We start from the raw sequence: 22,740 nt of genomic DNA on the forward strand, positions 1-22,740 counted from the left end.
TTTGAGATATCAACCTTCAAACAGTCCTCCCATAGACTTTCCATTATATATTTTAATACTTTAAAAATTATATTAAAAAAGAATGAAAGTTATAACAAAAACTGAATGACAACAGCTGAACGTTTTGATATTTGAATGGTTTCTGTTGCTGAAAGTATGCAGAAGTAGTTAGCAACCGAAAAACATACAGGAGAATGATAATAAAGAGCAAAGATAAGAGTGTGAGAGCTGTGTTCCAGTACTCACACTAATTAGACTAGAGCATTTGCATTTTCAATTGCCATCTGCTGCCAACTGCTGCTGCCACTGCAAGCTGCTGATCCAGCAGCAATTTTTTAAAATCTTATAGCACCACCTACAGGTGAAATTGTATCAAATTCTACAGACTTGTTCAGCATCGCCATCTGTACAACTTTGCTTAACTTTGGTTACCATGGAATATTGCAAGACATATGGCAGTTAATAAGTAGTATGGTGGTGTTTCACTAATGACCACTGTTGGATTTGTGAAGAGCACAGCTGATTATTAGCAATAATTCATAATTATCAGAAATAATTATCAATTATTAAAGTGAATACAATAATTAATATTAATTAATGATAATGCACCACCCGGAAACTGGGACCAATAACCAGACAATAAGGTAGTCTCATAAAAGAGTTCACCAAGAATGCTAATATCTGAGGGATATCAACATTCATGGGTGCACAAAGAAGGTTTTAGTTCAAGCTCTGACTCTCTCAATCAGCCACTTTTCAAAATATATAAACAAAATAATGACAAATGACTTCTCTTTAAATATATTATAGCGTTTATTAAACAATAGCAAAGTTAACAAAGTTAGCCTATGCCTTGATCAATAAATCACCATCCTAAAATCTAAGTCTACCTAAGGAAACATACACAATAGCCATGTACAGTGAAAACACATGTAAGCGGGAGTGTGTGTGTGTGTTTGGGAGTGTAGATGGGTAGGGGTCTGTCTGTCTGTGGGTAAGATGACGTCGCGTGACATCTAAGATGGAGGACGTGTCTTGTGACATCTAGGGAGATGACGTCATTTCACGTGAGAACAAATGGCGGAAGTGACCGCGGTGTCTTAGTTAGAACATTGGCAAGATGGTGCTTCCTCTCCGCACTCACCCAATTCAGTGTATCAAACAAACGTGTCTGATGGTAGCTAATTTATCGTTATCTAACTGTCAGATGTGTAAGAGAGGTGTGTGTGTTATGTACACGTGATTGTGTGTCTGTGTGTGGGTTAGTAGCAAGAGAGGGAAAGAAAGAGGAGGGAAAGTGACCGTGTGGGGGAGAGAAGTGGTTGCTTTGTCCACAGAGAGTGCGCGTATGGTTGGCAGTCTGTAATGCATTTTGTCTGATTTTCAATCGACAACTTACTTTCTTACTCATGGTGGCACAAACACAGCAGTTCTGAGTGGGACAAACACAAGACAGTCTAGCGTGGTGAACAGAAACTAAACAGGCAGGAAACTTTAACTACTCTTCAGAGTATAGCAGGTAAAAGGACTCAGCAGTCCATTAATTCAAACAACAAAAACACAAGCAATAAAGCTTAATAAGTTAAAAGCTAATAACACTATATAACACTGCCTCTGCACAGACTCAAGCCTCTTACTTGGTTGCTTCAGAAAGCGAGGAGCATGTGTGTTTCAGTCCGTCCTTCGGATCCGGTTGACTCCTCCATCCATGGTCACTTGGACGCTGTCAAGCCGTCTTCACACTGTCGGCGGCTTTGACGGCAAGCTGATCCTCAGTGGCGTGGCGGAGAAAACAGCGGAGTTGACGTACTTGAAAAAGAGTGGGGCAGAAAAGTTATCCATGTCTTCGTGAGGAAATCCTTTTCTTCCTTCTGCAGACAGTGAGAGCGCTGGGTTGCAGCAGTGGTCTGTCTCTCTCTTGGATCCACTAATTATGTTCAGGCAAACATGGGCGAAGTCTTGTCTCGTCCAGTGAGGGGAGAATCTTCCCGTTGGTGGGGGAAAAGCACACGTGCACGGGGTTACCTCCTTTAGTAAGGTGGCTCATGGAGAAAAGAAAGCTTCCTCCAAGGCAGTTACAATGGACAGGCGATGGGTGTTGGTATGCAGCCAGTATTTAAAGCTGCAGTGATACTACAGCTGCATTGCCATGACTCCCGGTGGTATTGGTGCATCTCTGCAAATGAGAGTCTCGGGCTTCCCACAAAATTCACACCAAGGTGCGAACTGAGCAAAGCCTTCTGGGAGATTGTTTGACTTGGTGCCCTTCCTTGTTATAAGGCTTTGTGACTGCATACAGGCCTGCCTTTGTCTCATGCACATGGAGTATGAGGCACAACACCACAAGGTGTGGTTATTGGTGCCATGCTTCAATATGTCATGCACATTATCATGGAGAACTTGTGTACCAAGTTTCATTTCATCAAAGACAACACAGTTGTAGAAATATCATGTTATAATATTACAGTAGTTCTCCCTGTGGGTAGAATTGTATCAAATGTTACATACTTGTGCAGTGTGGCTATATGTACAACATTTCCAAATTTGATTGCAGTCCAATTTAGCATTTAAGAGTTATGGCCTGTTAAGTGCATCAGGCCACGCCTTTAAAAGTTTGATTACAGTCAATATAAGTCATAAGTTTTGTTTGGGGTCATCTAAATATGGTATGTAGCAAGTTTGGTGAAGATTAGATGAAATATGTGCCAAAAGAAGCAAAACATGTGTTTTACCAAAAAAAAAAAATCAAAAATGGCACAAAATTTTTCTAGGTTTAAATGGGTGTGGCCTATATACACTGAGGAACACACTGTGCAAATATTGTTCTGCCACGCCTCACGTTTCATGTGTTATTGCGGAATTGCAGAAATATCATGTTTTAATATTACTCTAGCGCCCCCTGGAAGCTCATAGTATAGAAAATCTACCAAAAGTAATTGCACACTTTGGAAATATCGAACCTGCAACCTCATGTTTGCAAAACAGCCATGCTAAGCACTTAGCAAACATGTCACACAGCAAATAGAAAACAAAATAGTTTGACTTTTAATTGCATAAACATATTCTCACTTTCAACTCTACTGAGGACTGACCTTACACAAGTTCGAACTCACAAGCTTTGGATCTAAAAGCGGCACAGACGTGACAAGATCTTGAACCAATGGACCATTCAGATATAGTGTTACCTGATGACAAAAGATGACAGTTTTTTAACATGCATATCAATCTATATATTAAATATTAAAGAGCGCTGGAGTTGCATAGAATGATGGTACATCATAAACATCTAAAACAGCTTTGTTCATAAGAGCAATGTTATGAGGAGTACTACCATGAGTTGGTATCAAATCCTGAATGTTGTAATCTAACATGAAAGCTGACCATGACCAGGGCTTAACCACAGAGCCAGCGGAGGATCCCTGAAACACAGAGAACGGCAAATCTCCTACTTAGCTGTTTTCATGGCTAATGAAAATTAATATTCTACTAATGTTCCTGTTTACATGCGGAGGGTTTCTCTCTGCTCCAGTGGGAACAGGAATCACAAGATCTCCGCAGGCAGAGAAGTAAAGCAGCAAGGTGGAAAACATTAGTGAGCTGCTGCCTGATATTTATAAGTGATATTGATATGACTGAGATTTTAAATTTATAGTGTTTAGTGTTTTTGGTGCATCACACCGAGTTGTCACCGTCAGTCAAGATAATAACCAAACCCCTCCGTCCCCGTCATGGAGAAGGTGCATTCTGCTTTATCAGCCCACCCTGAACAGTTCTCCACTAGGGGACTGCATGGGGATTAACGCAAATCTTGAAAGAGCGGGCGATCAAAAAATAAATTGCGGGTCCCGGGATTTAGCCAGCGCTGCAGGCCGACTCTCACAGAGCTGGGCTGAGTGCTGAGTGCTCAGTCAGCGCTCCTTCTGGTGCCGCTCCTCCTCACAGACACGAACGCACACCACCGGCTGCTGCAACCTGCCAATTTCACATGAACAAGCAAAGAACAGCATATTGCATTATGAGATACAGCAGGTTATTACTACATTTGTGCTCATTTGAGGTAACGGAGGAGTTGTAAGGTTGCATCAAGTTGCATACCATCATCATTAGGAGCACTACTCCTGATTAGTGTGTTGAAAGACAAAGGGAAACTAAACAACCACAGCCAGCAACATGTTCTAAAATAATAAATAGACTAAAATTAATAAAGACAATGTAATTTTGCCCTAGAACAAGTGTACTTACTGCACTAGAACAAATGTAATTATTGCACTAGTATGAATGTTATTATGCACTAGAACGTAATTTCGCTCTGTTATTATCGACAGGAATGTATCTCTTTATTAGTACTATACAGTAAAATAATGTGTTTTCCCTGCGGGACTGGAGTAGACACAAAGTCAATGCAACTATATTATGCTGCCGTGAATGGTCAGAATGTTTGCAGGTGTGGGTGGGAGTGGACACACATTGCAGGAGCGGGCAGTAATGGTCAGAAATCTGGCGGGAGCGGAATTAAGAAAACAGTCCTGCGCAGGGCTCTACTCTCCACTCTCCTCTCAATCCTCTCGTCTGTCTTCCTTCCTGCTCTAGTATATGTCATTTTGCTTGCGCAGGGTAAACAGGCCAGAGGGCCATGTGTCGCAAACTGCTGCGGCAAAAAACCCCGATTGAGACACGTATTCCGAATGCGCTGTATACATGTCAAAGAATGCTCCTGAAACCAGAATAATACCAGCATCTCCCACATGTCTTAATCGGAAGATGCTACACTTGGAATAAGGCCTAATTCGGAATAACCAAATGGAATATGCTGTTTACATGAACTGTATCAAATTCAGAATATTGTCATATTCGGAACAATAATGGAATATTAGTGTGCATGTAAATGTACCCAGTGTTCCTACACCTGTAGTGGCCACTGGAAGTCTTCTAATGGTAGGGAATACATTGTTCATGATAATGAAGGAACATGTCACTCAGTGCAACATTGTGGCTCATTGGTGTGTTTTTAATAGTTTTTGGACAACAACAGAGCTCTATATCACAGAGTAATAAGATATATCAGGCTTTGGAAATACAGACGATACTGTTTTAGCAGAATCCATTGATTATTGGTTTGTGTCTGCCCACAAGATTTGTTAACAATAAAAAAAAATGAATTGAATTTAACCAGATTTATTATTCAATACACATTTTTTTCATGTTACAATTTCAGATTTTTTTTTATTGTTGGCATCTTGCCTTTATTTGAGAGTCAGTGTAGACAGACAAGAAACATAGAGAGAGAGAGAGGGGTTCACCTCTTTAAGGTGTCTGATTTCCTTCAACTACACCTCTTCAACTTAATAAGTGATTCCTCTCACATTGCCCCCATCATTTTACTGACTCACCACTTGACTGCTACACTGTGTGCAACTCCAGCTGCCATAGGCATAATGACCAGCTAAACAGCTGTATGTGTTAGCGGCACATACACACACATATACACACACCAGAGATGGCATCTGAAGTCAAGTGGCATACAGTGATATTTTTAAAGCTATGAAATAGGATAGAGCTGTTCTCAGGTCTATTTAAATATAGCAGCTATGTTTATTTTAATGATTGACGAGAATGACAAGATAAGGCTTTTTGTCATCCAAATGTTGACACATACTCATGCTGACATGATGTGCAAATGCATATTTAATGACATCTACAGCCTCCCTCCTCCCTCCACCTGCTCATACCTCAGCCGCTGCAGCCCAGCATAATGAGTGACAACAAGATGATTTTTGGGTTTGTCAGGGGGAGTGTGCACATGAGACATGACATGAGATTCAGGGATTGTCACTGCTTGTGTCGTGTCCATCACTGGTTTCACAAGCTGCATGCAAATGCTATTAGCAGAAAAAACATATAGATGGATAGCTCACAGTGAAGTCAGATGCAGAGTACAAGATACAAAGAACATTAAATGTTGTCCAGACTACAGAGAGGTGTAGAGGATGTTTTCCTTTTATATTTGTATGGTGGGAACAGGGCAAATGTATCATCCGGAGCCTTCTTGGATAGGGAGGGTAGTTTTAATATTGCATGTGCTAATCATGCCCCGATAAAAACACGCTTTACTGCACCTTATAAAATATCACTTTGCAAAGCACAAAGCTGTGTCTTGTAAATGTGCATGTGTGGCTCTGAGAATAACTTAACAGTGTCTTGTCTGTTGTCCTAGATCCAGCTGAAGAAAAACAAGGCCTTCAGACGTTTTAAGAAACTCCAGGAAGCCCGATCAGAGTTCAACAACCATAAGCTTGAGGACTTACTTCATCTTCCCATCCAGCGGATTGATCAGTAAGATTTCTGCCTTCTGTTGAAATGAAAATGCTAGGTGTTACTTTTCTTTTTCTCAGGCTACATAAACTTTGTGTTACACCAAAAGTTGGGTCATGAATTAATTTCACTGTGGAATACTCCCTGACATTGACTAACAGAGTGGTACAAGGCATTTTGCTGCCCTGTACTACCCAGTACCCTTGTCTGAGACATATGTGCACCGACAAACAAAATTAGCTGTGTTCTGTGTTGAAGCGGGCATCTGTTTCTTGTTGCTGCTATAGAAAGATGACTGGGCTCTTGCACAGGGAAGGATGGCTCTGCTGGAATAGTATGAGCCTCTAACACATTACGCCTTCCCAATGAACACTGGGAGGTGGAAAAAAGAAATGAAACCACGTGTCACATGTAGCCCATGATGTTCTACAATCTGCTCAGGCCAACAGTGGAGTTAGTAAATTCAGTGTACTTATTCACTCATAGTGCTGAGGGGATGCTAGACTATTGTAAGTGTGAAACTGTATTAAGTAAGGATGGGGAAATGCAGAACACCAATTTGAAATGACAAAGATCCACATAAGATCAAAACATGGTCACATTAACGTGATGCATCGATGGATTATTAAATGGGTGGTGAAATGGTAAACGGACTGCATTTGCTTAGCACTTTTATCCAAAGCGCTTTACAATTTTCTGCTCATTCACCTACTCACACACTGATGACAGTTAGCTACCATGCAAGGTGCTGGCCTGATCATCAGGAGCAACATAGGGTTCAGTGTCTTGCTCAAGGACGCTTTGACGTGAGGACAGTAGGAGCCGGGGATCAAAATACCGGCCATGTGATTAATGGATGACCCACAGGAGAAGGACATTACTCAATTTAAGTATCTAACAAGAGAGTGGGATTACTTGCGTACATGTAAAATAAGGGATATGTACATTTCCTTCTACAAAGTCATGTCATGCGTTTTTCTAAATTTATCAAGACAAGAAGAAAACATGAAGGAATTTTGGGGTTTGCATTAACAAACAGCATCAACAGCAAATTAAAACTGGAGCAAATCAGAATACAGGGAAATGTCTTACTAAAATGCAGAACTTCAGACGCACTCCCTAATAAACAGGGAAGAAACAGAATATTACTAACTGATATCTGACAGTGTAAGAGACAGTTTTCACTTAACTACCAGAAAATGTTTCCTGTTATTCTTTAAATGTCTGTGTGTACTTGATGCTCAAGTTATATAAAATGTTTCTGATTTTACTCACAGTTTAGGGAAATCACCGAACTAAATGTTTGTGAATGTGTTACGGTGGTGCTGTTCCACTGTCGCGTGAGCATTACTGTAGATGGGTCACAGATTTCACGCTTCAGTTCTTTTGCTATTTAGTTGTTTTCCTTTCACCAATCACCCGCTGCATTGCACAATGTATAGTCTCTGTGACAGATGTAATTATTATTATTTGATGTAGTGCCCATGTAAGCACTCAGACTGTCCAGAAACTGTCAAAATCTCTTTTGTTAAGCACCCATTTTGTTGGCTGTAATTTCATGAGGTCTTGATCTTTCTTGTTAATTAGTGGAACAAGATGAGAAATGGACTGAAACGTGCTTTCCAATGCAGGAGATATCATGACACTGGTTTATCAAGCTGCTTGCTTGTATCTTAATTAGGCCCTTCTCATCTTCTCATCTCTCCAGATGTACAATCGAGCACTCGAAATGTTACGTCCATCCATCATGCAAGAGAGAAGTTGTCTGTAAGATGAGCTGACCCTTCACCTTAACATCTGAGACACTTTACTGTATATTTCATTTAAGTTCACTTTCTCCTACAGCTATGGCTTGCCTTCCCTTTATTTGCTCACTTTTCCCATGCATTCTGGATAATTTGGAAGTCTTTGTGATGCAGCTTACAGTCAGGGAAAAGCCTTGGAAAATGACAAGGATGCACTAATCCAACCTTTTCTCTTCCGATACCGATACCTCAACTCAAGGTATTGCCAGTACCAGTTGTATTGTATATTGTATAATCTGTATGCCTTATTGCATGGACTTCATGGGAGTCACTTTTATGTAAGGTAAAGGTGAGTCCAGGGATTGCTGTAGCAGTAAAACTTGTGTGTGCCTGCCATTATCAACAAAACTTAGAATGTAATGTGTAAGTGCCATTTTGAACCAGTAGGAGCCTTTAAAGGCAAGGTACACCTGTAAAACATCAAAAATTCCAAGAATTAACCAGAAAACCATAGACAATTAAACCAAAATGACTGAATAAAAGGGGCTATAAGCACCATAGCAGGTGCAGCAAAGCATTATTAAGCTACATAAATTCAATAGCCTTCCACTCCATAGAACAATAGAATAAAGCATTTTTGCACACCATGCGGTACACACACACACACACGCACGCACAAAACGCTCTGGTGCCATGCAAGGCAATGGTTGTTGACATTTTCCTCTGGAGAGTTACAACCATCATCATTTGTTGTTGTACTCATCTGTCTGAATAATGAATGTCTGAATGTCATGATATAACCAGACCAGACTGTTGAACAGCAGAAAATTACTGCACACCACACTGAAGGTAGAAGCTCATTGAATGAGGAAGTCATTGCCGGATGATCCACCATGAGCATTTTTGTCAGACCCAGCATACAACATTGTGGCTGCGTACAATTCGTGTCTTAGGGTCAATTTATGGTTGCTTATGGTTGCGTTCTTACAACGTGAAATCAAATGTGTTTATAGTTGTTCTGAACAGCTTAACTCAAAGGCGGAGTGAAAAGCCGACTATCAGAGAGAGGGAGGGGGCGGGGGAGACACAATATAGTTTAAATATGAGGATAACAGCTCATATTATCAGACAGTCTCTCCTGGAAGGCAGTCATAGTGTCGCACTCGGTTGTTCCATGGATGTATTATAAGAACTCTTACCACCGTCCGACAAGCATGTCTGAAGGAGTGTACAGCCACCTTTAGCTTGTTCACAGATGGTGCATTTAATCAGTCATTAATTAAGGCACGCCAAGGTAAGGCAAGTTTATTTGTATAACACCTTTCAACAAAAAGGCAATTCAACATGATTTATATAAAACATAAAAGGCATTGAGACAACATGTAAAAGAAGACTTTATAAACACATTAAAATAGAATTTAAAAGAGTTCAACAAAACAGAGAACTTTGCCATGGGAGAGCACTGCTCATTTCCTGTTTCCAACTATGAGTCAAGACTGTTTTTAAAAAACCAGGACTATGATTGTTCCCTTACCTTAACCGTATGGATATTACTGTAACCATGATGATGGAGGTCCCCTAACCTTAAGGAAGTAGTAAGTTCAACAACAACAACACTTATTTCTCTAACCTTAACAAAGTGATCATTTTAACCCAAACTATGATCTTTCCCTAAACCTAACTAAGTGGTTTTTGTGCCTAAACTTAACCAGACCTTAACCACAGCTTTGTTACATCATGAAACATCATTATTTTTTTAACAGTGACTTGCAACAGTTTTGTAAAGCACAGACAAATGATGTTTTGCAGATTACTAGGTTGTTGTGCATTTTTTGTACTGTTCACAAACAGATTGGCCTCGGCCTGGCCCTGGGACGACTTCACCCCTTACACCTCCTGACACTCTGCCAGTGAACATATACACTAAGAACATGTATCTTTCACAGAATATCAGCTGAGGACTGTGTGGCCTTTCACTGGATATCCTCCTGTGGTCATAGACACATAGGCAGCTTCTTTGCTGCAGTTGCTGATTTGACACCTTTCTTCTGCTCCAATCACACACGTTTAATATTTTCATGTGACTTTTGTTCTTTCTCTTTAATTGATGTAGCTCGAAATGTAGCAAAGTACAATACAATACGAAGTACAAAAAACCTCAAACCAAACCAAACTGTTCTTCACATGTGCAGGCATGTATGTATTAGTGTCTGGATCACTAAAAATGTCCTGGAAATGATTTCTTTATAAGAGTGGGAGTCCTGTTTACTTTCAATGTGACCAATAGGGGAATGAACCCTCTTTTCACACATATGAGTATGCTGACCACTGTATTTAACTCTGACACATAATCACTCAGCCTCATTCTCTCCAGCTCATCCCTTTCTCGCTATGCTTTTTTCTTTGCTCTTCCCATCATCATCATTGATTCGTCTGTCGTTCCTGGTCAAACTCAGGAGACTCAAGGGATGTGTCTAATTGTATGATGATTTCAAGTGGCATGGCTAGATAATCGTCCACGGCTGGCGCCTTACCTTGGTCTTGCTCCGTGGCTGGGAATAGCAGGAAATGGTTGTCACTTATCACCATTCAAGGATGATGGATGGCGAGCAGGACCTGGAGTGTGGATACTTATGTTGCTGCTGGGGGAGGAATAAAATCATTGCCTTCATTAAGTGGCATTCACTAGAGCTGGCTGGAGCAGTCATTGCCATCCTCCCCACTGAGCTCACCATTATGACAGTGATGGGGTCTTGAGTTGATTGTGGCAGTGAATGGCAGCCCTCTCCGCCTGTATTGGTTGCGCTTGTGTCGATAATAGAGATGTGGCTCTCATAAAGATGGCAGCAATTGGAGGCCTTGGGATGTATCTGCTCTAAGCTGAGCACCATTTAGTGTAACAAGGGAATGACCCAGTGGCCGACTCACTGTAGAGACCAAGCATGCTCTGTGTAAGGCCGTGCAACTCCTGGGGTCTCTGGGTCAATGTCATGGTTGCTAAGCATGGAGAAGTGTGTTTCTGTGTGCTGTACTGGCCATGCTTGATTTTGTCTTTCAATTGTCAAGGTGGGATTTCAAATTGACTGCTTTATGTGCTCAGGTGGTTCCATCATCTCGTACAGCTGAACACAGTAGGATACTCCAAGACAAGGTCAGAGTTTTGATTAATTTCTTTTGAAAGAATTCTGAAAGATGGAGCCTTTAAGTGGCTCCTCTCTGTGGGCTGCAGGTACCAAGTTGTATTTCAGTTAATAATTTGTGTTCCATTGTCTGTCTATTGACCCTGTAGTTCATTGCCAATTTTGAAGCGAGGCTCGCAATGAAACAAAGTGCCTCAATTATGGTGTGAGACAGTGTTTTGTTGTAAATCATTAGTTGATTCTGTTGACCCTGAACATAGAGACCATACTTCACAGATGAAAAGAAAAGTTCAAGATTCGGATTATTGAATATGAGCTATTCATATTCAGCTTACACATACAAACATAAATGGTTATTTTCTCTTGGGTTGTGCCTTAATCAGAACTCAGGGGACATTGCTGGTTAGTCATTTTGAGACAAGATTCAGTTAAAGGTTTATAGGCTGCCACGACCACTTTCCTATGTTGCTCTGTGTGCAATGACGCAGGGAAATAACTGACCTGAGATTCGAACTGGGGGCTCCACCAGTGATGATTCCAATCATTGAAGTTTATGGGGCAGCCCTAATTTTTTCTCTGCCTTATTTTCACTTAAAACTCTGTTCTTACTGAATCAAGTTGACTCACGCAGCAGTACAAAGTAATGAAAGCTCCGGTCATTCTGAAATGTGATTGAACAATGTCTCCTAATGTCCACATTTACAGTTCCATTCTCTTTGAGTAAATCCCTGTTAGTCACCCTTTCAGAGGAAGATAAGACACTCCTCACAATCACTTCATAGTACATTTTAATTGCTGAAGTTTGGTCAGTGGAGTATTTCTAGTCCTCCTGCGTTTACCAGGGATGTGCATTTCTTTCCTTTTAAGCTATTAAAGTTGAGTAATTACTCACAAGTCCATGCCATGTTCACTAACCCATGCAGAAGCCTGCCAGTGCCTCTTGTCTCTTAATTACAAATTTGAATCCTTAATGCATGTATGGGAAGCAAAATGATTAGACAGATATTTCCTCTTTCTCTTTTTTCTTTACTGACTTGTGTGCAAATACCAAAATGACCTGACATGTCTGCCAGGAGAGAGTGAGGAAAAAAAAAAAAATCCTGTATATCATCTGCATATTACAAAGGAATTAACAGCTCCTGCCGCGGTGGCGGTGGGCACATCCCGTCATCAGTGCATACTGTCTGAAGCTGCATTCTTCATTAGAATATCTGAAATGTTATAAATATGGTTCAGATTACGTTATTGTCTCATTATCTTTTCTTTGCTTTGCTGCTAATGAGCGGGACAGGGCAGCTAAACGAGTGAGTTCCGTTTACATTATTTGAAATGTGCCGTAATAATGCTCATTAGAGTGTTCCCTTTTTGTTACACAGTTGCTTTAATTAGATTTTCATCTCCCCTCTTTTAATAGGAACGAGGACATCCATTGCCAATAATGCCCGTAATGTATTTGTATTACAAGATGAGACATGAAGAGAAGGAAGTGAAATTATTTCTCTTTTTAAGTGTCTCTTAATTGAAAGAGGCTTAATTGGAGCTTGTTAGGCTTCCATTTCATTTACAATGAGTAATCGACTACAAAAGCAATGCCGTCATCGTCGTCCTCCTCCTCCTCCTCCTCCTCCTCCACCTCCACCCAAAGACCCATCAGTGTGGTAACCTGCTGTTCTGTGGTTCAGCTCCTGCAAATACATGCACAGCACTCACACACTTGATGAGCTGAGTTTCAGGCCAAGCTTTCAACCACATCACATGGCCTTCCTCAGTGGGTGGAGTTGCTCAGTGGTCATGGAGATGGTTTAGATGTATTCAGGAGTATGAAACCTCAGTCACAGGTGGCTGTATATGGGTGGTGATGGTAAATCCTGTCTCTGTTTAAAGATGTTCTCTGACACCAGATGTGAATGTCCTCCTTGATCTTTCCATGACCACGACTTTCAACGACCTTTGACCTCTTTTCTCTTCTTCACTGACAAGATGTTCTCTGTGTAGGAGGGTCTTCACCACTGATATTTTATGTTGTAAGTGGTAGTTAGTGTTCTAATTTGGAGATTTACTCAGATTAGTGAGAGGATAATGATGAATTTCCATCCCTCTGATAAATATTCCACTTTTGTGAGCATAATGCTTTTGTATAGTATGACAATAGTTGGTGTAGTCTGATGGAGGCTCACTGTCCATGTGCATATGACCTAGTGCTTTGTGCCAGGGTTTACATTAGCCGGCATCATGTGTAGTTGTCCGGCAGATGAAAATATCACAAGCCAAAATGTACAGGAAATATGCCGATTGCCAAATAAATAAATACATTCATTAATAGCATATTAAATAGTCTAATATTGTGTGACCTATAAGATATGTTGCCAAGACAACTTAAATATAAACTTGTATTATGCAAAAGTTTGGTTTTGCCTCCATTGTAAAGACACTGAGAGATTCACTGAGTATTTGGTCAGATGTGACTAAGCGTGGTATGAGATTCAAAAGCCAGCGCACACTCAAGCAACAGCCCTGCACTTTGGCTGGACAGCAGTCAACAACTCCAAAAAGTCTTACCATTTTCTCTCTGGTAACGTTACATCCCTCACTTGCACAGTGAAACAAACGAAGCAGCCCGGAGCTCCATGGTTAAATAACATGTTATTGATCAGTAGGAGGTTTAACTTTTCCCCAGCCCTGGTGACAAGTGGGCTCTTGGAGACTGTGGCAGGCTGCCCACATGGCTGCATTTAATTAACAACAGCAAGGCTATTTGTTTTATTTTATTGTTGTAGCCTATATGCTCAGTTTGCAAAGTTTGTGAAGAGTTCATTCTGCTGACTAAAATCCATTTGTTCGATCATAGCGTTTGTGTTTGTTGCTGTTTAAATATAGGCTATTATATGGCTATTTAAACATATATCCGTTAATTGTTTATATGGCCATAATTCTGGAATATTAACGGCCATATTGGCCGTCAAAAAAAAGTTTAGTGTAAACTCTGCTTTGTGCTGGTCTTTGCTATTATACTATTAAAACAGAACCCCAAATTGAGCCTGACAGTTTATTCTTGACACTGGAAACAGCTATTCATATAACAAAGTCAAAATCTCATTGCTTGTTCTGGAACTTTCGACTGTATCACACTCTCTTCACAAACTGAGTTTTCTCAGTCTCCATGGAAATGTAAATTAAAATGTTCCATAATTTTGAGCATCTCTAGGACTTTTTATGATGCCACAACATCACTCAGGTGGTTATTTTAACAACGGTATATACATCGTTGTTAAAATAACCACCTGAGTGAGAGTGTACATGTCCCAACCTGTTTGAAAATATTGTAAGCATACATACGTATGAATACATATTAATACTAGGAAAACCAAAATTTTCTGTATGCACTACCTCCTCCAAACCCTAAAAATTCAGTAAGATAATAAAAATTCTAACAGTTCCCCATTTAGTGAACTGGTCCCACCTCACAAGATTACTATGTAGTTAAATCCTAATTCAATCTAGCTAGCAGTTTTCCAAGTGTAGTTTAAAGAATCACCATTCTGTTGTTATTTTATACATACAAACAGTCTATCACACCGCACTGTTTTTACATTCTCGGATGTCTCATCCCACCCATGCCACCAATTGGACCAGTAGCAGGTGGTCTGCTAGCATCACTAATGGCCTCTCTCAGTGGCACCACTATGTCTCTAAAACAAGCCCAGACTGCACAAAGACAGGGCTGCAAAGGCAGAGACAGACACAGTGGAAATCAATGTCAGTTGTCAATGCACTTCAAGGTCACATCATCCCAGTAAAAAGGATAAAGATTTCTGAGGAAGCCAATGCTCTTTACAACTGTTACTTCAGATGAAGACTGAAATTGGGGCAATAAGTTACAGCATTTCACCACAAATGGATGGCATTTTCTCAAGTATACACTTAAAGTAAGGCTAATATGTTTTGCTTTTTTGCCTCACTTTATTATTCACTCTGACATGTGATCATGTTAGCTGTTAGCCTATTGTGAAGCGGGTTTCTTTTGCTCTAACCAATTAGCAATGACTTACATATCCACTCCATTGACAGTGGTAGTGCTGCTAAGAGCAGTTAACATTTCTCACATGGTCTGACTAGGAATCCACATAGAAAGCAAGAAGTGAGCAGCAAGTGTGCATTCAGTCCATGCCAACACGACCTGTGTTCAGCGTCTCTGTCCACAGAACCAGCCGTCTGTCAGCAGCAGGTCCTGGGGAGCTTAGAGGACAGCAGCCAAACTGTCTTCACCAGGCTGACTGACAGCAGAAATTTACTGAACCAAAATAATTTTATTGTCGGCTCCATGTGAGCCAGCTAGTGTTTGTATTTATTGATTCATTGATTCATTTCCCCGCCCGCCATAGCAGGCAAATCTGCCTGTAGTAAAACTGGCAAGCTCACAGGCAGACTGGGAGCAGATCGATCAATATAGATACCATTAATAAGTATAAAACATATAAACAGTGGAAGATTTCTGTGATTTTAAACAGTTGTCTATGGAGATTATGCTTCACTAAATGCGTTGGAGGACAAAAAAATAGAGCAGGTGAGGTCTGGGGTGATGTGCGTCTCTCAGGGACAGTGTGGATTGATACATTTAATAAAGGGGAAGTCTATGTGTTCCATGGACATGCGGGTGACAGATGTCAAACATGCTTCTAAAAACACTTTTTATGTGGATTGGACGTAATATACTGATTTTAGAGTTATTTGTGTTATAAGAATCTGTATAATACGCATCAGTCTCATCCATGCCTGTCGCCAGGCAATGGACTTCATCTCAAATTCCTGCTCCAAGAAGACTATGTTCACTGTAGTTTAGAGGACTGTTTGTGAGTCTTATGCAGTTTCGTATGTATTTTATTGTTGAGTTTTTTTGTATATTAGAAGCCCATCTAGGGACGGGCATTGCAAACTAGCTTACGCTATAAATGCTGCGGTATGTGGCATACATTCATGCAATATACTTGTCGCTATACAAATAAACATTAAATAAATAAGTCTTAATGTGATACAAAATTGTCATATGATGTTGCGATGTTTTTGTATTTACTTCATCATTATTTACAGCAGCAACACACAGTAAGTCATGTTGCTGCTGGCTCACTGTGGGGGAGTTAGTTCCAAAAAAGAACAACTTCAATAGAGTGGGAGAGATTTGATAATATTAACCTGCAGAGGTGCTACATCACACAACAAAGGCCACATACGTCATAAATATTGTTATCTCATAAACACCTTGCAATATCATGATATTATTTTAAGGCCACCCTATTCAGCAGTAAATATTTGGTTCGTAGGGCGTGCCGGAAGGTGAGATGAGATGAATACATGTACAGTTACACCCATAGTGAACAAGGTCTTTTGAATATACTTGTGGTAATAGAACATGTCGAGAAAATGGGGAGACACATGAATGAGCTGCTGATTATCCATCGAAGTAATTCATAAGCATATGTTATTCAATGACAGTGTTGTATGTTGAATTGCATTTTGAAAATGCAGTTTTCAACCCTGTGTAAGTTTTATTGGTTTCATTAGATGTTTAATTTTTTTTTTTTGATGATGTCCATTTTCTCAATGGTTGTTTCGCTCATATTTTCATCAGTCAATGTTTAATTTGTTTCTGTGCGGGGAGGACTCAAGTAAAACCAGTGCAGATCTTCATCTCATCATGTTACTGCTATATCTGTCAGAGGTTGTCACAATCAACACTGCTTCAAAGAAAATCCTGCCCCCTCCATGTGCATCATTCAGGACCTTAAAAGCAAACTGCATGTACATTCTCTGGCCTGTTAGATGCCCTTGCGAAGCATTTTGTAAGACACTGCTGCTGTTTCGCTGTATCCAGTTTACAGTGACAGGACAAAGAATGTACTGAGAAGGGTATGGACTTTGAGTTAAATGGATATGAACTGACTTATATGAACAGAAAGAACAAGAATGTAGGGGGTGTGGCTTTGTACGTGGATAAAAGCTTCAATTATAAGGTGGTGGAAAGCATGACAACAACTGTTGATGACCTGCTAGAATGTATTACAATAGATATCTGTATGGAGAACAAGAAAAAGGTAATTGTAAGCTGTATATACAGTTGTATGCAAAAGTGTGGGCACCCCTTGACAAATAACATTTTGGTGATTTTTTTCATTGGAAAGATGTAAACATAGCCTCTCTACGATATGGGAAAAAACATCTTCAGCAAACATTAATGCACAGATACTGTCTATGTCATAAATTAAACAAAAAAATAAATAAATAAAAACATCATTGTGGCATGTGCAAAAGTTTGGGCACCCTAGATAGTCACTACTTGGTAACACTCCCTCTGGCAGATATTATAGCTTTTTGTAGCCAGCTAAGTCTTTCAGTTCTTGTATTTGGATCTTCTCCCATTCTTCCTTGCAAAAGGCTTCTAGTTCTGCAATATGTTTTGGCTGTTTTGCATGCACAGCTCTGTTAAAATCTACCCACAGATTTTTAATTATGCTTAAGTTAGGCGACTGCGATGGCAATACCAATCATTATCCTGTTATAGAAGCCATCCTCTTTTCAGCTTCAGCTTTTTTACAGATGGTGTGATGTTTGCTTCCATAATTTGCTGGTATTTAGTGGAATTCATTCTTCCCTCCACCCGTTCAATGTTTCCTGTGCTACTGGCTGCAACACAACCCCAAAGTATGAAAGATCCACCCCAATGCTTAACAACTGGCAAGGTGTTCTTTTCATGAAATGCTGCTCCTTTTTTTCTCCAAACACACCTTTGCTGATTGTGGCCAAAGAGTTTTATTTTAACTTCATCAGTCCATAGCACTTATTTCCAAAATGCATCAGGCTTCTGTAGATGTTCTGTTGCATACTTCTGATGTTGGATTTTATGATGAGGATGCAGGTAAGGTTTTCTTCTACTGACTCGTCCATGAAGGTCCTATTTGTGCATGCATCACTGCAAAGTGGGACGGTGCACCACCACTCCTGAGTCTGCTAAATCTTCCTGCAGGTTTTTTGCAGTCAAATGGGGGTTTTGATTCACCTTTCTGTGATGTGACAGTGTTTATGTCAAACAGCTCCCACTGCACTCAGTCATGGAGCTGAGCAGCTCGCTGTTCACTTGTTTATTCAAAACTTATTATCATTAAACGTTTCTCCTGTCCAAATTGCACTAAATTCGACAGTGCACGTCCTTGAGTCCCCAGCAATACACCTACCAAGTATAAAGTTCAATAATAGAGCTTAAGTCTCTTAAACTTTTTCACTACGGATGTAATTCCACCTCTGACCACAGTGTGAGTTGTAATGGCAGAGTGGTGCTGTCTGTATTTTCGCTTGGTGACTCCACAGGCAGAAGAAGAAGCAAATCAAAATTGTTTATGAGGTATTTCTATATATTTCTCAAGAACTGCTCATCCAAAGAACTTCACACTCGACACTGCACTTCTTTGGGTCCCCAGTAGTACATCTGCCAAATATGAAGTAGATCGGATGAACAGTTCTCAAGATATGTGAAGGACAAATGTACCAACAGACAGATCCCTTGCTTTATATAGAGAGAGATCCTAGAGAGGTTGTGTTTTCTTTTCAATGAAAAAATCACCAAAATATGTTATTTGTCAAGGGGTGCCCAAACTTTTGCATACAACTGTATAGAGCACCTGGATCTAATATTGAAATATTTAAGGTTTGGATGGAAAAAAGTTTGGAAAAACAATTCGAAAGGTTATGTTCATATGTAGGGATTTCAATATAAATCTGTTGAATCCAAATAAGCACAAAATGACTGAAGACTTTATTAATGCAATGTATAGTATGAGCTTATATCCAAAAATGAATAGACCTAGCAGAATAACATCACATTGTACCACGCTAATAGATAATATATTGACAAACAGTATAGTGAGCGGGCTATTATTAAATGACATCAGTGACCATTTACCAGTTTTTGTAGTCTATGACTAATTATAGGAAGGTTAAGGATGCCAGTAACTTTAAATATAAAAGAGTAAGAACAGAGGAATCCACGAATGCATTCAAAAATGAATTACAAACACAAAATTGGAAAATAGTGTATGAAGAAGATATCAACAAAGCATATGAAACAATCCAAAAAATATTCAAATCATTGTATGACAAAAATTGTCCAATAAAACAATACGGAAGAAAACAAAATATACGCATAGTCTGTGGATCCCAAAGGGACTACAAAATACCTGCAAAAAGAAAAGTACTTTATATATAGAATTCATAAAGTATAGATCTATAGAGGCAGAAAAGAAATATAAATAATATAAAAACAGGTTAAGTAATATTATGAGGATATGGAGGAAAGAATACTATAATAAAATATTAGAGAATAACAAACATAACATACAACATAAAATGTATATAGAGTGTGTTAAACAGCATTATTAGAAATCGATCCAGAAACTCAAGGTACCCTCAGTATTTTATTGATAACAATAAGACCATATATAATATGAATAATGTGGTCAGTGGTTTTAATAAATTCTTTGTAAGTATTGGACCAAAATTGGCAGAAAAAATCAATGACCCTGAAACAACCAAAGAGGGGACTGATTATGATTATGGGGATAGAAATTGAGTTCAATTTTTCTCAGAGCAGTAGAAAAAAAGGAAATCATGGACATTGTACGCAGGTGTAAGAACAAAAATTCTACTGACTGGAATGAAATTGATATGACAATAGTCAAGAAAGTCATCAAAGGAACTGCAAAATCACTAACTCAAATCTGTAACTTGTCCTTTCAAAACTTGTAAATTAATTGAAGAAATTACTAATTGTATAGACAAAAACTATTCAGTGGAAATTTTTATAGATATAAAAAAAGCTTTTTGATACCATTGACCTTACCAGTGAGCGAAGTTGATAAGGATCATTGCAACACTAGGGGAAAAAAAGGCACATTCTGGATCACAAAGCACTGTACACCTTATGTATATATATACAACCGGTCAAAGCACATGGCCACCCATCAAGAGCCGGGTTGTGCTTGATGTTTCTACCTGTTAAAGGGGAGTTTTTCCTTAACGCTGTCACCAAGTGCTGCTCATGGGGGAATTGTTGGGTCTCTATAAATGAAAGAGTACGGTCTAGACCTGCTCTATGTGAAAATGTGAAAAGAGATGACTTTTGTTGTGATTTGGCGCTACATGAATAAAAATTGATTGATTGATAGATATTGTTTTCTTGTATTGCTGTATCTGAGTTACTGTGTGGAGGCATGGGGTAAAACCTACGAAAGCACCCCACAGCCATTATGCATACTACAAAAATGAGCCAAAAGGATAGCATACAATGTAGGATAGCAAACACACCAACACGCTGTTTTTAAAGTCGTATACCATGAAGTTCAAGGATCTGGTAGAATTTAACACCGCACAAATAATATAGAAAGCAAGAAATAATAATATATAATAATAACTACCAGGTAATATACAAAAAATGTTCTCAACATAGAGGGTGGTTATAATCTGAGAGGAAAGTTCAATTTAAAGTATCTCTTCGCACCACTATGAAGAGTATGTGTATTTCAATCTGTGAGGTGAATCTGTGGAATGGTCTGGATGTGGAGTTAAGTATAAACATAAATCAATTCAAGAAAAAAATGATTTTGAAGAGGTATATGCATGAGGAAGGGTTGACTTAACTGTTTAAGTTTTATTTTATTGACACGGGGTGGATATTTCGGTTGTACATAGAATTGGGATAGTTTGTTTATAAATTGTATGTATGAGTTTATGGATGAGTAGTTGAGAAAGGGGCAGGAATAAATACATGAATACATCTTTCTGCTCCTTTTTGAACATGTTATATTTAATTTGTGTTTATGAGAATTTGTTTATTGAGTTTGTTGTATAGGTTTATTGTTTATTTCATTTTATTGTTATTCTTGTTTTGTTTTTATCTGTTTTTTATTTTTACATGTTCAAAATAAATATAGACTAACTAAGTAATTAACTGTTGGCTCTGACAGTGGTTGGTTTACATGAATAACTGATGGAAATGACAATGTCTGCTTTACTCACTGTTTTAATTTACCTTTAACACCTTTTCCTTCCTACAGTGATACTTTTAGACAGTGAACACACCTTGACCTTGTTATTTTCTGTTTCCTCACAGGTATAAGCACTATCTACAAGACATGACTGCCAACACAACTCCAGACAACCCGGAGTTCCAACAGCTTTCAAGTAAGTGTCTTTTCTGATAGCGCTGCTGCTTCAATGATCATTTTGCTGCATTTCAAGGAAAATATGTCTGGTTTAACCCTGAGTTTTTATTGTGGAGCAATGTGTCTATAGCTGCACGCTCACATTTGCACATGTGTGAAGCTCAGGTTGATGTTGTTGTCACCTCTTCCTCTTCCACTCTGTCAGGATTCTTGGGTTTTGTCAGCAGCAGCAACCTAACAACAAGTGATGAGTGTGTGATGATGTGCTTTGCATCACTAGTCACAAAGACTCACAGTGGAACTCTTCCTACCGTTGACAAGCCATTTGGAGCACAGGAGATTTAAACAAAGCTGTACAATTATAGAATGTAAGGCTAGTCCTCCAAAAGCAAGAAAACAAACAAAAAAAATAACAACAGCCCGTGAAGACTTTCATCGCACCAGTTAGACACTGTCATAGTGAAAGACAGCCCTCATTATCTTCATTTGAGGAACAAAGGAAAGTGCTCTCTCTCCTTTCATTTCTCATTTGTTGTTATTGTCACAGCAGCGCTTGGCTAGTAGAGAAATGAAAGTGAGGCAAAGCTCGATGTGCGTGTAAGTTCTAGTTTGATGTGGATTTTGACATAATTAATTGGGAGCGGATCAGAGGATATTAAGCGGGAGCTATATTAATAAATAAAATCTTCAACATCAACACGAATCCCGATAATGACTAATTTCAGTCGTCAAATAAACAGCGAATCTGACTCAAGTGCGAATGTACACAAGGAATTATTTATGTGTATCAATTAAAATCTCATTGCTGGTGTGCTGCCTTTGCTTACAAATTAAAACAGCCTCTGACTCTAAGATGAAGGTACATATCTAAATGTGCTCCACCATTGCCTCTTCCTCTTCTCATTAGTGATCCTTTTTTTAAACTCTGCTGCTTTTTATTGGGGGTTGGGGTGTGTGTATGTGTGGAAGAAACTTCCTGTAGTCAGCCTGGTTGTATTGTAAAGGGAATTATTTAAAAAAGAAATTCCAGACAAATCACATTGTATCTGATTAAGAAAACTAGCAGATAGAATCACAAGAGGCTTTGTTTTTGTTTTCTCCTGTTGTGCTGCTCTGTGTCGGTTTGCTTTTCCTCTTCTTTGTCTCTTTTCTTTTTTCCCCAAGCTTCCCTCTTTCCCTTGCAGTGCATTCAGGCTGGATTTAATTGTTGTAATTGAAGCGCTTCAGGAGTTTTCATCAGCCTGCTTTCATATGACACACAAATGCCTGACTCTGCTGCAGTAACCATAACCAAGTCTGACCTGACTAGAAGCAAGTCTTCAATTCTGTCAGAGA

At 39.3% G+C, this 22,740-nt stretch overlaps 1 protein-coding gene and 1 long non-coding RNA gene across 2 annotated transcripts in view; both read left to right on the top strand.

Annotated features, from left to right (window-relative positions):
- The window catches only part of LOC137175612 (uncharacterized), a 417,849-nt gene that overhangs the window by 55,916 nt on the left and 339,193 nt on the right, over positions 1-22,740 (top strand). The window lies entirely within an intron of this gene.
- Positions 1-22,740, top strand: part of arhgef39 (Rho guanine nucleotide exchange factor (GEF) 39) — a 106,312-nt gene that overhangs the window by 37,620 nt on the left and 45,952 nt on the right. The window contains exons 5-6 of the mRNA XM_067581703.1: positions 6,215-6,333; positions 21,354-21,424. Coding sequence (XP_067437804.1) covers positions 6,215-6,333; positions 21,354-21,424 — 190 coding nt within the window. The remainder of the gene's footprint in view (positions 1-6,214; positions 6,334-21,353; positions 21,425-22,740) is intronic.

Source organism: Thunnus thynnus, chromosome 23, assembly GCF_963924715.1.
Source record: "Thunnus thynnus chromosome 23, fThuThy2.1, whole genome shotgun sequence".
Taxonomy (NCBI): Eukaryota; Metazoa; Chordata; class Actinopteri; order Scombriformes; family Scombridae; genus Thunnus; species Thunnus thynnus.